General features: G+C 40.8%; 1 protein-coding gene across 1 annotated transcript in view; it reads left to right on the top strand.

Moving 5' to 3' along the window:
• The window catches only part of ascc3 (activating signal cointegrator 1 complex subunit 3), a 158,399-nt gene that overhangs the window by 13,241 nt on the left and 127,913 nt on the right, over window positions 1–17,245 (top strand). The window contains exons 4-5 of the mRNA XM_083919139.1: window positions 9,694–10,271; window positions 17,008–17,125. Of these exons, the coding sequence (XP_083775265.1) occupies window positions 9,694–10,271; window positions 17,008–17,125 (696 nt within the window). The remainder of the gene's footprint in view (window positions 1–9,693; window positions 10,272–17,007; window positions 17,126–17,245) is intronic.

Below are 17,245 nucleotides of genomic sequence, written 5' to 3'. Positions count from 1 at the left end.
GAGGAGAAGTGTTCCTTCAACATGTTCAACCTCAGTGAGCCAAGGGCGGAGCCCATCTATGAAACATTGCAGGTGAATGGAAAAGACCTGAAAATGGAGGTGGACACAGGCGCCTCAGCTTCAGTGATAAGTCAAGCAACCTACTGCAGTTTGTGGTGCTCTGGAGAGGCACCTGTGCTTAAAAAGACTGACATCAGACTGAGACAATATACGGGTGAGTGCATTCCACTTCTTGGGGCTATAGAGGTGGAGGTGCTGTATCAAGGCCAGGAGGCTACAGTGAGACTGCTCGTGGTTAAAGGGGCTGGACCAAGTTTGCTGGGACGTGACCTCCTACAGAAAATCCGCCTGAATTGGAGAGAAATCAGGTATGTGGCAGTGATGGGAGAAATCCTAGAAAAATATGCAGATGTTTTTAAAGACGAACTTGGCACCCTACGTGGCACTACAGTGAAGCTGTGTGTGGACCCCAAAGCGCCACCACGCTTTTTCAAACCACGCACAGTCCCATATGCCATGAAGGCTAAAGTAGAGGCTGAGCTGGACAGGCTGCAGCAGATGGGTGTCATCGAGCCTATTGAGTTCTCAGACTGGGCAGCTCCGATTGTGCCAGTGCTGAAAGGTGATGGTGGGGTACGCATATGTGGTGATTACAAACTAACAATAAACCAAGCCTCACAACTGGACACCTACCCTTTGCCTCGCGTGGAGGATCTGTTTGCCACACTGGCAGGTGGACAAACATTTACCAAGCTGGACATGAGTCATGCATATCAGCAGCTGTTACTGGATGAGGATTCTAAACAATATGTGACCATAAACACCCACAAGGGACTGTTTAAGTACAATCGCCTGGTCTTCGGCGTCGCATCCAGTCCAGCTATCTTCCAACGCACTATAGACAACCTGCTGCAGAATATCCCACACGTGGCAGCCTATTTAGATGACATTTTGGTCACAGGTAAAACAGAAGAGGAGCATCTTAAAAATCTGGACCAGGTGTTAAAAAGACTGGCAGAAGCCGGGCTGCGTTTGAAGAGCAGTAAGTGTGTGTTCCAAGCTCCGAGTGTAACCTACCTGGGCCACCAGATTTCGGCTCAGGGCATATCTCCGGTGGAAGAGAAGGTGAGGGCAATAAAGGAGGCTCCAAGTCCAAAGAATGTAGCAGAGCTCAGGTCATTCTTGGGCTTAGTGAACTATTACGGGAAGTTCTTACCCGAGCTCTCCACGGTGCTCACCCCTCTCTACCAGCTGCTGCACAAAGACAGCTCATGGACGTGGCAGCAGGCTCAAGAGAAAGCGTTTGAGCAGGTTAAAAAACTGTTACACTCTGCACCGCTACTTGTGCATTTTGATCCAGACAAAGAAGTCATCTTATCCTGTGACGCATCCCCTTATGGCGTGGGAGCTGTTCTGTCGCATTGCATGAAGGATGGAGATGAACAGCCTGTTGGGTATGTGTCACGCACTCTCACAGCAGCAGAAAAAGGGTATTCGCAGTTAGAGAAGGAAGGGCTAGCTGTAGTTTTTGCTGTAAAACGTTTCCATCAGTACCTGTACGGACGCCCTTTTACTATCTTTACGGACCATAAGCCCCTACTAGGTCTGTTCAGTGAATCAAAAGGCATTCCACCCATGGCTGCAGCAAGAGTGCAACGCTGGGCATTAACTTTGTCAGCGTACCAGTATCACATAGTCTACAAAGCAGGCAGTGACAATGCAAATGCTGATGCTTTCAGCCGTCTTCCTCTCCCAGAGACACCAAGCCAAACGAGCCTACCTCCTGAAACTGTATTTTTGTTGGAAAGACTGTCTAACTCTCCTGTGACGGCAAAACAAATCAAACTGTGGACGGAAAGAGACCCGGTGTTGTCGCAGGTGAAGAGAATGCTGATGCAGGGCTGGCCGGCAATGGTTGAGCATGAGGAGCTAAAACCTTATGCGAAGCGGCAGCAGGAGCTGAGTGTTCTGGATGGATGTATCCTATGGGGATCCAGGGTGGTGGTTCCACCCCAAGGACGAGCCCAGATTGTGGACGAACTGCATGAGGCCCACCCCGGAGTCTCCCGGATGAAAAGCCTCGCCAGGTCATTTGTGTGGTGGCCTGGGATGGACTGCGCCTTAGAGGAAAAGGTAAAAGCATGTTCACAGTGTCAAAGTAATCAAAAGATGCCAGCACCTGCTCCCCTCCACCCATGGGAGTGGCCAAGCCGCCCGTGGTCAAGGCTCCACTTGGATTTTGCAGGTCCATTTATGGGTCATATGTTCCTAGTGCTGGTGGACTCACATTCAAAGTGGATGGATGTACATATCATGACAAACATCACAGCTCCAGTCACCACTGACAGGCTCAGAAGCGTGTTTGCTATACATGGACTGCCAGATGCTGTTGTAACTGACAACGGGCCCACTTTCACTAGTGAGGTTTTCAAGGAGTTCATGGAGAGAAACGGTATACGCCACATCCTCACTGCACCTTATCACCCAGCCTCCAACGGCTTAGCAGAACGTGTGGTGGAGACTCTGAAAGAGGGTCTGAGAAAAATGTCAGGGCACTCACTGGAAGCTAAGCTTGCACGTTTCCTGTTCCAGTATCGGCTTACCCCTCACACAACAACGGGTTTGCCGCCAGCAGACATGTTACTGAGGAGAAAACCTAAATCTCATCTGGATCTTCTCCGACCAGACGTGGCAGCAAGAGTGGCTCGATCACAGGAGGAGCAGAAGGTGAGGCGAGACCAACATGCCAAAGAACAGTCCTTTAAGACAGGGGACGCTGTTTATGTAAAGAACTTTGCCAGGGGCCCGCCCTGGTTACCAGGGGTTATTCAACAACGGACAGGTCCGGTGTCTTTTGTGGTGGAGTTAAAGGATAGCAGGCAAGTTCGCCGCCACCAGGATCACGTGCGCATCTGCCTTGATAGGGGTGGGGAGGTTTCACAGGGTGTTTCACACAAGGACAGTGTGAGCGGCTCTATGGACTGTTGGGTGGTGCCTGCATCACCTGAGCACACTGATGGACTGTCTGTTTCATCTGATGGACTGTTAGTTCAAACTCCCCCACCTGCTCTTGTCTCAAACTCTGCTCAGGAAGCACAGGCTGCTCCAGAACCTGTGGACACTACAGCAGGGCTGAGGAAATCAAAGAGGCAGCATAAGCCTCCCGATAGGCTGAACTGTTGAAAAGAAATGCTGTGCAATACAGAAGACAATGTTGTTGTCATTGTATGTGAGCATCAGTTTGTCATTGTGCAATATTCTGTTCTGTTGAATTCTAAAGAGGCAGCTAAATGACTGACTAAGTTCTAGTTAATTGTTTACAATGTAGCCTATACTGGGGACTGTAAGTAAAGGTATGTGGTTTTCATTTGTACCTTATATGTTCTTACTTAAAGGGGGAGAAGTGTTATAGCCTTAACGGTGTCAGTACTTGATTAGAGGTTTGCACCCCGGAACCTTAGTGTCGGGTTTTTGTACCCTGTGGGACTGTTATTGCGGTTACTCCCCACTTGTACACATGGATGGCTGGCTACAACAAAGTTTCAGTAAAGTACACAGAACTACAATGAAAGTGTGCGTGCATTATTACCCTCGGGTTACCACAATCACGGTCACACCTTTTCCCCCAGTATTACGAGCACAGCACATTTTAAAGTTATTTATCTTTTTTGAAAACATTTTTTTTTTAGTCCGTAGTTAAGTTAATGTGAACCATGGGACCAGTCACTCCCAATGCTCCTCCACCTAGGACGACCTAATGAACGTAGCCTTAAAACTAAAAAAAAGACTCAATACAAACCTGGTCTGAGGCAGGAAAATGCATATTCCTTAGTTATTAGATGACTGCACAGGGACTACTGGCACAGACTGGATGCTCATAAATGTGTATTTAAGGTCTAGGAACAACACAGAGATAAATGGTTGTTTTTTCGAAGAAGCATCTTATTTGAAAATGCTTCCCAACAAAAACTGGATTTACTCCAGAAACAGGTGTTTGACAGCATGCCGTATTCTGTTATCCTTCCTCTATGACTTCAAGTGTTAGCTTAACTTCATAAGTCAATTATGGAGCTCTCTCATGAGCGCCTGTGATGATTTTCATTTTGTTTCGTTTGCTTTTCTCTCCGTTTATGGCATTGTATTTTCTTCTCATTCCCCAGTCAAGAGTAACAGTATGTTGTTGTGATGCTCCACCAATGCTTTATGTGTTGAACCTGCCCTCAGACAATGTGGCTTGATCCAAAAAAAAAAGTTACTCTTAAGCACACTCTGGAGAGGATGAAAGCAGCCATTCTACTCTGGTTCGTGCAGCAACGAATCTGATGCTTTTAGACTATTTTAATTGGTTTAAATCCTTTTCATCTGTTTTCACTTTTCTCCAACCTTCTTCATTCTCTTCTCCCTCTGTCTCTCTGACATTTTTTCCTCTAATTGGACAATTACCCTGTATTCCTTTTTGTTAAGTGCAGTTCTGGTTAGGCATGAATTGTTTGGAATATGATTTAAAAAAGGTACAGGGATCTTAAACATTGAGCTCATGCAGTAGCCTTTACTGCTCAGAAGAACAGCTGCTGATACTTCTCTGAAGCTATGAAGTTCAGATTTAATGGTCATACAAAACAACATTGCTACACTATGTAGATTCTTCTAATGATAATAAGTAGGGATGCTCGATATTGGCTTTTCTGCCGATATCCGATATTCCGATATTGTCCAACCCTTAATTTCCGATACCGATATCACCCGATACCGATATATGCAGCCTTTTTACACCAAAATTCATCACATATCACCTATTATGGAATTAACACATTATGCCTAATGTTATTGTGATGCCCCACTGGATGCATACATAAATGCAACACGTCTTTTCAAATGTAAACACAGTCTGTACAAAACAAGTTATTGAAAAAAGTGCCATTCATTTATTTGTTTGTGTTTTTAGAGAGAATATTTTGCCTCAAACAACACTACAGACAACATCACAACAAGGAAGATGCATAGCTTCAGTCCAGAGTAGTAAACAAACATAGTTCTCTTTTCCCAGACTGAGTAACGACAGAGCCGTAACTTGACAAATAATACAATCAATAAATTAGCAGTTAAGCTCAACATGCTAACCTGTATTGGATCTAATGGATACAGCACCAGAAATTACCTTCTCGACGTGACTGTAAACAACGCTGTACAGTTCGGGTAAACACTGGTCTGAGAAATACTTACGACTGGGCATGACATAACGTGGCTCCACAAGTTTGGTGAATCCGGCATCTTGAACGATAGAAAAAGTTTGTTTCTCGGTGTCGGCTGTTGCTTCTTTTCATCACTTTGCTGCACAGATGTAGCGTATCACTCCGCATGATTCTTCTTGAGGTGGATGATCAAATTTGATGTATTAAAGGAAGACGCCTTGTTTCCTCCTCTCATAACCAACGCCTTGCAGTCATTGCAAAGCGCACATTCACTGTTAGTAGATGACACTTGGAAATACTTCCAAACCACGGACATCTCATGCACCGGGAGAGCTGAAGCTTGCTAGCCACGGTTAGCAACCTACGAGTGAAGCGTGTTGTTGTTGTTATACGTCATCAAGCACGCGCCTGTAAACGGCCCGTGTTGCATTCAGGTACACTCGGAAATGCTGAAGCCTACAGAACTAACATCGGTTGTAAAAACCCGATACCGATAATTCCCGATATTACATTTTTTACTCAATATCGGCCGATAATATCGGCCCACCGATATTATCGGCCGATATTGAGTAAAAAATGACATCCCTAATAATAAGTTGTAATATATCTGTCTATCAATCTATACATATGTACTGTATTTGTGTTATATTGCAGCCTTTGAATGAATATATAGGAATTCATTTGTTCACACCCCATAATGACAAAGTGTAAACAGGATTTTAGAATTTTGTCTAAGGCTTTCCATGTGCATGGAGGTGCTGTGGTACCCAATAAACTCACATGATCCCAGTCGTTGTAAATCCTAGCTGTTCACAGGTTTTAATGTGTGCGCCGAGTTTTTGTATACCAATAGTATCCAAAATGTGTTCAGGGTCTAATAATATATTTGAGCGCTATAAATAGAAAGATTACTCGTTTCAACATGGGTGTTTTGTGCGTAACAAAGTCCTCAAAATTAATGTATGGCAAAATTAAAAAACAGTGGATATGTTCTTCGAGACTGGAGCAATGATCCCACCAAATTTCTCGAACTTCAAAGGAACTTTGGAAGGCTAACGTGTGTTTAGGGGTCTTATAGAGCCTGCTGGCCATGCTCAAACCCAATCACACAATTTTTGTGAGTTTTTGAGCATCCCAAGCCCCTCAGAAATGCGACTGAGAAGCGGACAAGTAATTATTGTTACAGAAATAGGTTCATCACACTTTTAGTACCAGGGACTAATGGGTTTGGTGCGTTGGCCCTAAATATTACATTGACAAAGTAAGTATTTAGACCTTAAACTCAATACCGAAACATGTTAGGCCAGGACGTTAGAATTAACGCACGCTCAAGAGCCCTCTTATGCGCATTTGAGTGCTGACATGTTCTCAAGGAAAACCGGGTTGCAGCCGCCACTATGAGGCAGCGCCAATCGCAGGCAGGAAATGACCACAAAAAATACAAAATAAAATTGTACTGACACTTCTGGTGCAGTAATCTTTTTCCCTACGCAGACATTTATTCAATTAACCAGTATACATATATTGATTTCCTGTTCCTCTATGTAGCACACAATGTTGTTATGCCAGTGCAGCAAGATATAGCCAACTGTCAAAACTTTATTTAGTGATTATTTTGCCCATTTTACAGTTTATATTTATTTTATTGTTTTAACATTTCCTTTAATACAACCGTCCTGAGTTTGTCCTCTGGTGTTTCCTCAGTGTTGGGGATAGCGTTTCCTCACTTACACTTTCTATTATATTGTTTATTGATCCATGCTTTTACTTCATCCTGTTTAATTCTGTCTTTGTTTCTTTAGTTCTGTAATATCGAGTATTTTTAATTTCTTAAAATTATTTGTTGCTCTATCTGTAGATTGGGGGAAAGGGGTGGGGAGATTTATTTTTTCGTTTTCTTTTTGTTTTGCTTTGTTTCTGGGAAGCACTTTGTGGAAACTTTGATGTGTATGAAAAGTACTGTATAAATAAAGTTGGATTTTGATTTGATAACGGTCATTGTTATCACCCCTTAACATCACTTTTTAATAGTCTGGGTCACATTAGGACAACAAAGCGGATGTTATTTGGTTAGGTTTACACAATAAAATATATGGTTTGGATTAAAATACTAAAGAGCCATTAGAAGAAAGTTAACCTAAAAAGGCTGTGATCACACAGGGCACGAACTCTGATCTCACGTGTGAAAGACCTATATGTTTCCTTGATATTATTTTCTACCGTGATACATCATCACAGAGCACTGTCGTTAAGCTGTTTTTCAGCAACGTTGATCCACCTTACAATTACAATATATAGTAACAGCCTTCTGAGGCAACTAGCAGGTAGAGTCGGGCCATACCGCCTCATATCTAATGTAGCTATAACGCCCATTCAGTTTTCTGACAATGGGCAAATCGGCTGGCCTAAGTTTATGCATGTGTAACTTTGGGCAGGGTTAATGTGTGCATCCCACATAATGGCCCTCATTTATCAAACGAACGTAGAGCAGAAAAACGTGCGTATGACCATTTCCTGGCAAAGTTCGGCATTTATCAATTTGGACGTGAGCGGAAGCTACGATCAAATCTCACGTCTGGTCTGAGATTGTGTACGCAAATTTCAGCCTATGTGTTTGCGGTGCAGCACAGCAAAATCTGGCTGAAAATAATGAACAAATCTCAGCTGTCATTAAGCATAAGCAGTCACATATTAAGAACAGATCAAAACGGATTCTTAAAACAAATAAAAAAATAAAAATTGTGGTTTGAGCAATTGATTGTACTCATGTGCGTCTGAAGGCACCATCCATGAATGATTACGCATTCATCAATTGCAAAAACTACCACTCGATAAATGTACAGGTGATTTGTGATGCCAAGCTATCGCTTTTAAACGTGGCGGCCAGGGACACACACACACACACACGCGATTCTTTTATATTTCAAAACAGCTCGGCTCAAGCCCCCGGCGACCCCTACAGGGACAAGCGGTTGAATATGAATGAGTGAATTAATGTGTTGGCACGCGGCTGCAGGAATGCGTACTGCAGAGCCAAAGTCATCTCCTCGGTTAGTGGCTACCCTCCATAAATTGCATTAAATCAAACAAGGTATCAGATGATTAACATCTTGGTATGGTTCTTCTAGGTGAGAAAGGTTATCCTCTAACGGTATACCTAATAACCCCACTGGCAAACCCCACTACACAGCAGGAGAGCAGGTTCAGCAGTGCGTACACACGCACACGGGTCACAGTGGAGCGCTGCTTCGGGTTGACTGCCTCCGTTATTCTTTTCAATACAGCGTTTTTATGGGCCCCTTTTATTCCACTCTTAAGACTGCCAAAAAGCACATCTTTATTTTGCTCCATCTCGGATGTCAGGATTCCGATCTGTGTGTCGGAAAAGTTTCTTTTTGTACCAGCGTTCTTCCTCTCCATGTTTGACCTCAGTGGGCGAGGCCTCCGAAACAGGAATATTTAAGGGCATAACATGTTAATGACGATCGAATTCAGCCGCCACATTTATCAAGGCCCGCTCATTCGTACGCTGTGATTGGTCAGATATGAATGTTTCATAAATCACACGTGGGTCCTGCCATACGACCAATTCTGCGCCCAGATCTGCGCCCGTTTTCACGCAAGATTGATAAATGAGGCCCAATGTGTTTAGCCAGACGTGTCAGTATAATTCTTTTTTAAATTTTGTATTTTTGGTGTTCATTTCCTGCCTGAGATTGAAGCTGCCCTAGAGTGGCGGCTGCAGCCAGACCATTTTCAAACAGAGGGTTATTGTTTTTTAATATTAAATGATTTAAATTGCAATAATATTTTTAGCACTCAAAATATTTTTATAATTATTTTCATTATAAAGCACTATTGTCCTTTAAATTAAATATCAACTACCCAAAGAATATTTGGTTTTTGCTATGATTTTGGATTATTATTTTATTTTTAGCCTTTGTTGAATAGTAAATCTGAAGAGAGACAGAGGAAAGGACAGGGACATAACTTCACTGAATTCCAGATGCTTCTTAACGGTTGTACAAAAGGTCAAGAACTTAATCAACATCTTAAGAGATATTTAGGTGGGGGAGAATGCTGTTTTATTAATTAGGAGCTACAGTGAGTGATTCCATAGAGGCATGCTGGTTAATATTAAACCAACAATCAGGTCATGTGTCCGTCTTTTAAAAAATGTAATATAGTTTATCATAGTCCTCATTTTCAGGGGTAACTTTTTCTCATAACAGATAGGTGTTAATTTCATCAATGTTTTCCCTAAATGTAGTTAAATAGAAGTATAAAGTAGCATAAAATCAAAATAATCAAGAAAACACTTCCTCAAAATTGTACTTAACAATACTTAGTACTAAAATTCTCAATAAGTTAACGGTTGAGTCATGAGGAAGGCCCCATGCATAGGTTTGCTTAGAGCCCCCACTAAATCTGTCTTTGGCTGTAGTGATCACTGAATCATGATATCAAAGTCTGAATATTAAGTTTTTCTTCTTTTTTACAGTAGGGACTGAACATGGTCAGGCAGCCATTGAAAGTGCTGCTGTCTTTCTGTTTGAGACCTTCCATAACAAAGACCATGTGGGAACAGAGGAGACCCGGACCATTAAACAGATGTTTGGCCCCTTTCCATCATCAGCAGCTGAAGCCTCCTGTGCCTGTGTGGCTCGGCTGGTGGCTCCACTCGGAGACTCTAGAGTTGAGAACTTTATCCAGACCCTGTGCTCACGTCGCAACCCCCAGCGAAGTTCTGCTTTTGGACGTAACATCGCCTTCTCATACGACTGCTATGCACTGGACCCACTGGAGGACCTTCCCTGCTCTGGCATCCAAGAGGAGAACGTAAATTTAGACTTCATCAACTTCTTCAACAACCAGCAGAGCGGGAGGAAAGTTGCCAGTGAGGAAGAGGTGTCCAGCTCAGGAAGATCTCTAAGTTCTGGGGATGGAGCCATCCTTAGAACAGAGGTGGAGAAGTACCTGGATGGAGGCAACATGATCTCATCCAGCCCAGAGGAGCTCTGCACATCCTTGTTTGAAATGCTAGCCTCCCACAAGAGTGACGATGAGCTGCAGAATGAGGTTTGTGTCACTTTCAAATCGTCTGATACTGTTTCTGATAAATAATTTTTGGAATCTTTTTATACGCTTGAATTTGCCTATTGCAGATCATCACTGTATACCAGCCGCAGCAGCGATGCTAGTATTGTTTTAACTGTGTGTGTATGTGTGTGAGTGAGCGTGTGTGTGTTAGTTTGTGTGTGATGGCAAAATGTGATCCTGGAGACACCTACTATAGCGGGAACTATCACAGACATGGTTTTAAGTAGTTTGACAGATGTTGATACTAGGGCTGGAAAATATAGAGAAAATGTTGTATCCCGATATAGGTCATTCCCCATTTTATTAAGAACTTTAGTGCAAAATACAAACTCAAAATATCTCACATCAGATATTCTTAACAATTTGAGTTACCATCTGCTTGTTATTATCAATTTTTACAATGTAATTGGCACTGTGATAGTGGTACAATCTTACAAGATGCAGTCACAAAACTTTATAGCTGTGTAGTTAAGATCCGAATGAAGGCTGAGTTCAAAGATGGGTCTGGTCCCAGTAAAAGAGCTGGAAGTAGTAAGGGTTTCTGGTAATTCAATAAATAAATGGTCTATATGAAATAACCACAAGGCAAAGTCTATTTTTGTATACCTTTGTGTGAATTACAACTCAACAAATTAACCTCCTTTTTATTAGGAACGTTATTGCAGAATTAACATAATGTGCAAGGATCAGAACCCAAGTTGTTGTCCAAATGAAGTTAATATTGCCGTAACGCAGTTCTGCCTCTGGTTTTTCAACATTGTGATAGAAACGATATAGATATATACAAGAAAGACATTTTAAGAGAAACAAGACGTGCTGTCCTCTGTTTCCTTCACATCTCTAATTTTGTCTAAGACTCAGGTTTGTAAATGTCTTTAGCCAGCCATACTGTTATCCTGTGTTTTTCTCTGTACAGTTAAAAACCCTGCATGATTTGACTAACAAAATAAGATCCTGGGACGTGTCAACAAATAATTTGAATCATCAGTGTTTAGGGGTCAGCCCTGTTCTGATGCAGACCTGGTGAAGAACTTAAGGGACCAATTTAAACTCAAACTTAAAAATGAGGAGTCTCTCAACATGGTATTTCTGTGACATGAAGTTTGACCTGTCCTTGTGGTACATTTAAAGTCTCGGGGTTCCTATTGATTCTATAACATTGACCTTCAGCAGCAGGCCTTTTCCTGGCTGTTAGACCAAGTCATCCTTAGCCTTTACCTCCAGACCTTTTTAGACATGTCCAGCTTTCTGCATGACTTTGACCTTTATTGGTAATAAAGACCCATTGGAATTGGCAGCTCAACATGTACATATAAAAGCAGAGGTCAACCTCAGCTTTAAGAAACCTTAACCTCTAAACAATGTTGATGATCGAAAGTTAAGATGAGATCATGTTAATACTCTAAATTATAGAAAAGGAAAGAAAAACCTAACAAATTAAACTTTTTGTTGGACGTGCATAAAGAGTTTTTTTTTTTTTTATAATTCTTTTTTGGCAGATTTTCAAGCCTCTATTATATAGGACATTATATACATTGAGCTGTTTGTCTTTGTGATATGATTAGTACAAAACAGACCTGACATTGTTGTTCGTTATCATAGTGACAAGACATGTCACTAAGGCTGTAAAGTTTGTAGCATGAAATGCAGTTTAATACTACACGACCCAGAATAGCCGGTGCAGCAAAACAAGAAGTCTGGAATTAATTGGCCTTTTCCAACATGGGCACTGGGTGTGAAAATGATAACTGCGTTGGTCTGAAACTAGCAATTTCAGTTGAGCTGTGCATCACTTTGCACTGGGTGGAAGAAACAGCCTTTAATCTTCCTTCTTCATGCCCTTATAAATGCATAATCTATAAGTATATGTATTCTATAAAATTATGTTGAAAAAAGCATGAATAACAAATCTGCTTTTTGTGTTTTACTGCGGTTTAAATGTATTAAATGCTACTATATGGCTATTTTAAACATGGTGGGTAGTTCTAATGGCTGGAATTCTGGAATATCAATTTCCATATTGACTGTAAAAATAAGTCTTAAAACATGTAAACCCTACTAAGTAATTGTACTTAGATGTCAAAATATGATGTCAAATATGGTTTGGAAAATCTACCTAGAAGTGTGGAAATTTAAGTCTGGAAAACTATGGAATTTTGAACTGGAAAATGTGTAAGGACCCTGAATAAAAATAATTTTGGAATAAGAAGTCAAGAGGAACTAGATTTTCCCCAAGAAACTGTAGATTGCAATGAGCTGGTATAACAGTACAGCTACAGTAAGAATAGGCTACCCATTCTATTTTCATCTGCCTCCACATTTTCCTTTGAAGTGAAGAGAACAGACAGAAAGGAAATATAAGTGTAAGGCTCAGGATCACCGTAGCCCTCTGTTGTGTCTCACCCTGCTGAAACCTCCAGCAGTTATTTGCCATCATTTACTTATGAATAAGGAAAGCGCTCCATCATCCTGTCCCTCTGCATTTTCACCCACTTCCATCCTCCGTCTTTATACTCCAAAGCTTTTATATTGTCCATATTGCTCCTCTGCTGCATCTATCTCACTCTCGCTTATATGGAGATAAAAATAAGAGATCATTTTTTATTGTTCATAATTTGATAGAATATCTGTGGCTTTACCACTGCTGTTCTAGCAGGTTTTTTTTAAAATAACCAATGCACTTCACCAAAAACCTTTATTTTGTGAAGGAAACAGTGAGCAAAATTAGAGAGCGGTAACCATTGTGTCAGAACAGAACATTCAAACAATGTTTTCATAGGGCTATAGGATTCAAAGCTAAAGTTCAATTTATTTTGGTTTGGCGTCGGACTGGGTATGACTGAACCAGAAGTGTCTAAAGAAGTCAGTTAAATTTGGAGGAGGAAGTGTCATAGTCCAGATCTAAATCCCATAGAGAATCTCTGGAAAATCCTTGGCAACAAAGTAAGGGCTAAGAAACTCACTACAGTTACTGAACTGTGAAAGAGACTTCAAGAAGAAGGGACCAAGATCCAAACCAGAGCAGTGTGAGAAACTAGTGATGTCCTGTGGGCGCAAATTAACTTAAGTCATTCAAAGCAAGGGGCCTCTGCACTTCCTATTCATTTTTTAATCCTATAGCCCAACATTGTTTAAATATTTTCTTCTGACACAATGGTTACTGCTCTCTAATTTTGGTCACTGTTTTTTTTTCACAAAATTAAGTCTTAAGTCTTTGTTGAATTGCCTTGGTTATTTGAAAAACACATGCCAGTACATCAGCGGTATAGCCACAGCAGATATTCAAATTAAATTAATAAATAAAATAAATAATAATAATAATAATAATAATAATAAATTACAATATTTCAGAAAAATTGATTATTAATAATTTGTTCTCTAATTATGATGTACAGTGTGAATATCAATCAAAGGGCTTTATTAGCATTACAGTTTCAATAACAGTGTTGCCAAAGAATAGAAATTCAATTTGTCATAATATTTGGACAGTACAGAACAAACTACTATTCTCTTTCTCTACAGAAGAATAGAAGTTGTAAAGCTGGTTAGTTAGTTCCAATGTTTCTCACGTAGTTGACATTTAGAAGTGAACTCTACCACTGACATCTTTAGATGTAGAATGCCCTGTGTGTGTCTTTATATGTGTGTGTGAGAGAGAGTGCACCTCATGCAGACTCTCCATGCATCTACCTCTGTGTGACTCCAAAGTCAACAGTAAAGTTTAAAGGCTTTGCACTCCGTGCCATTAAAGCTGACAATAGAGGGAACCTGCTTCTTTTTATTACTCATTTCGGACCTGCGATTGCTGACATTTTACACTTGTCGCAGAGCTGTGGGAGGGGGGCCGTACATCAGGAAGCCATTTGGTTACATGCAGTAGCAGATTGAAAAGGCAGTTTTTCATTGTATTTTCAAGTAGCCTCACATTATTGATATTGATGTTTAAAAAAAACACTGAACACTTACAGGGAACCCCTTAAATAAGGGGTTGTTTGGACTAGGAGCCTCTTGGAACAGGAATCGTTTTATTTCATGTTTTATTAATTTAACCTTTAACTTGAATTAAATAAGTAGGAAAAAAACATCTCGCTACTGTAAATTTTATATGATTCTGAAAATAACAAATATACCGTAACTGAGAAATATAATCAAACTTTTAACATACGCCTCACCAAAACCTCACTCACTCTGAGCTGCGGCCCTTTGCTGCATGCTCCCTTTCTCTCTCTCCCATTTACACACACACACGCACACACACACACACACACACACGCACACACACACACACACCAAAGAGGAAGGGAGTACACTGAAAACAAAGGCAGTTCCTGTAACCGTGTCTAGACTTGTTACAGGTCATTAAGTCCCCGCTCTGGAAGAGGCCTATTTATTGTTAGGGAGGTTTGCATTTACAATTTTTACTACATATAGTTACTCTTCCTTTTGTGTTACACTTATTGTTACGTCATGTTGGACAAAAATATGCCAAATGAAAGTAATCCAATTTTAAAGCACCAAACATACAGTAGGTAACATGACAACTCAGTTCTACTTTTGCTCTCATCAGATATCTGATTTAAGCCATGTTAATTTTTATTCCATATTTTGGCAACATTCTTATACAGCTGTTTATGTTGCATCTGCAATATTTGAGACGCTTGGCGCATTTTGTTAAATATTGTTAAAAATTGGGCAGTAACAGCCTGTCTACACAGGCAGTATAACTAAAGCAGCATGTCAGCAGCGCAACAGCCTCCATCAGTGTCACTCTGAAAGTGCTAAGCCAACATACTGCTGCGGACGGTTTTTGGAGCACTCGCAGCCCATAACCACTGTAGCTGGTTGCTTATATTTAGACATTTAAATAATTTGTCTTCTTTGGTTTAATGAAAACAAGAAAAGAGGGTGTGTAACTATGAACAAATGTTTGTTTTGGAAGTTGTACTGAAACTCAGTTATGATGACCCCACTATCAAATCATTTAAAATGATACCCGGTCATATACAGTATGTTTTCAAGTAAACACAGGTAAAGTGACTTGGACAAGAGATTTTTAGCATTGTGTGGATACGAACACTTTGCAACAACAGAAATGCTACATAGTGTTAAATTAACCCCATTGTCCCCCAGATATAACAATAGTCAGCTATTTAACAAGAAGCCTGAACCAGCAGCATGCACTTTGGGACCTGTGAATGAGCAAAGAAACAGGTTATTATTCATTATAAATGCTCTGTTTGAAATTGTTATTCATATATATATATATATATATATATATATATATATATATATATATATATATATATATATATATATATATACGAAAATAAATTAAATGAATATATATATATATATATATATATATATATCTATATATATAAATTCATACTGCCAACATGAGATTCCACAAAGGATGTTTTTTTATTGTTTTCCATTTTAGAGTACAATGTTATTTACATATATTCATGCCTCAACATTTCTTTTCACAAACACTAGCTGAAGTATGGTAACAATACAGCAGTACACATCTGAGTATATTGTGCCCCATATGGCGTATCATGGATTTAAATGCACTCGATATCTGACTGCTTAAAATGACCCCAATTTAGGTTCATGTTGAATTGGTCACAGAAGAGATACAGCACTGCCTCGTGTTGACTCAATTTAAATAATGCTTTAGTTGTTCCATTTACCAGCTGAAACATTGAGAAGGCAAGGCTGAATATTTAATCACAGATAAAGTAGCAGAGGACACACATTTTTGCACTCCTGATCTGTAGCCTTGAGGAAATTAAGTTATTAAACAGTTAATGCTTTGGAACTGGACTTGCCTGCAGAATGGTTGACTGTACATAATCCACCTGAAAGAAAAACTCTGCCTCTCAGTCCCAGTGGAACTCACACCTAATCAGTCAACTCCAAGGACAGAATTCATGAGTTCATAAAAACAAAAAAAAAAATCCTTTTGAACAGGTGAAACTGCAGCCCTCCCACCCACTCCCGACATACAGTCGGCTCAACTCTAATAAAACAGAGACATTCAGTGGGACCAATAGAAGTTTAGAACAGATATAAAAGAAACCACAGAGGGAAACAAAGATAACCCCAACAAAGACGGTGGCTGACCCGACATCAAAGTGCGTCTGTTGTTTTAGTTTCCTGCTGTGCTGACTATTGCCTTCCTGAGGGAGGACAGACTGAAAGAGCAAGCCATACCTCCATCCTCAAACAAACCCTGATAGGAGAGAAAAAAAAATACTGCACTGTTTTACAGCATCAAATTACATACCTGGCCTTCAGGGTGACTATTTTCCAATTAGAGAACACAAACTTCCTCAATTAAAATCATCACTTCCGTCTCATGATACTGATGACTGTCTGTGCAGCCCTGTCTCCACTAAGGTTTTAATTGCATGCTGCTGCACATAGGATTTCTTGTTGTTGTTTTTCTGTCACTTACTTAGTGCCAGGTGGCTATGTTTGGGAGGCTAAGCGGCAGAGCATATTCTGTACCAGGCGGATGGTAATTACCAGGTGCTCAGCCTTGGCAGTAGATGCGTGCTTGGGGGTATTGGTGAGCCATAGGATGTGTATACATGTTAGGATGTGTGTCTGCGGTGGTATGTTTCCTGCTTCTGTAGGTGACTGTATTTTTTGGCTTGCAGCGATTTATTTACATGCCCCCTGACCCCCCTCTTCCACTCTCTCCCTCCAGCTGTTCGAGCTGCTGGGCCCAGAGGGACTGGAAATGATCTCCACCCTCCTCCAGCGGAGGGTGGCCATCGTTGACTCCCTCCTCACCATCCCACCTGACAGGACTGGCTACCCACCAGGTGAGACAGACCCATGGCAACCATGTTATCTCCATGGTAACAAAAGCTCCACTTGTTTTAAAGAGTTGAAATAGTCATGAATACCACCTGTGAATTTATCTAGATAAAAAGAAAAAAAAT

This window comes from Echiichthys vipera, assembly GCF_963691815.1.
Source record: "Echiichthys vipera genome assembly, chromosome: 8".
NCBI classification, from domain to species: domain Eukaryota; kingdom Metazoa; phylum Chordata; class Actinopteri; order Perciformes; family Trachinidae; genus Echiichthys; species Echiichthys vipera.
The sequence above is the reverse complement of the archived record's forward strand: the minus strand, read 5'-3'. Positions and strand labels throughout refer to the sequence as shown.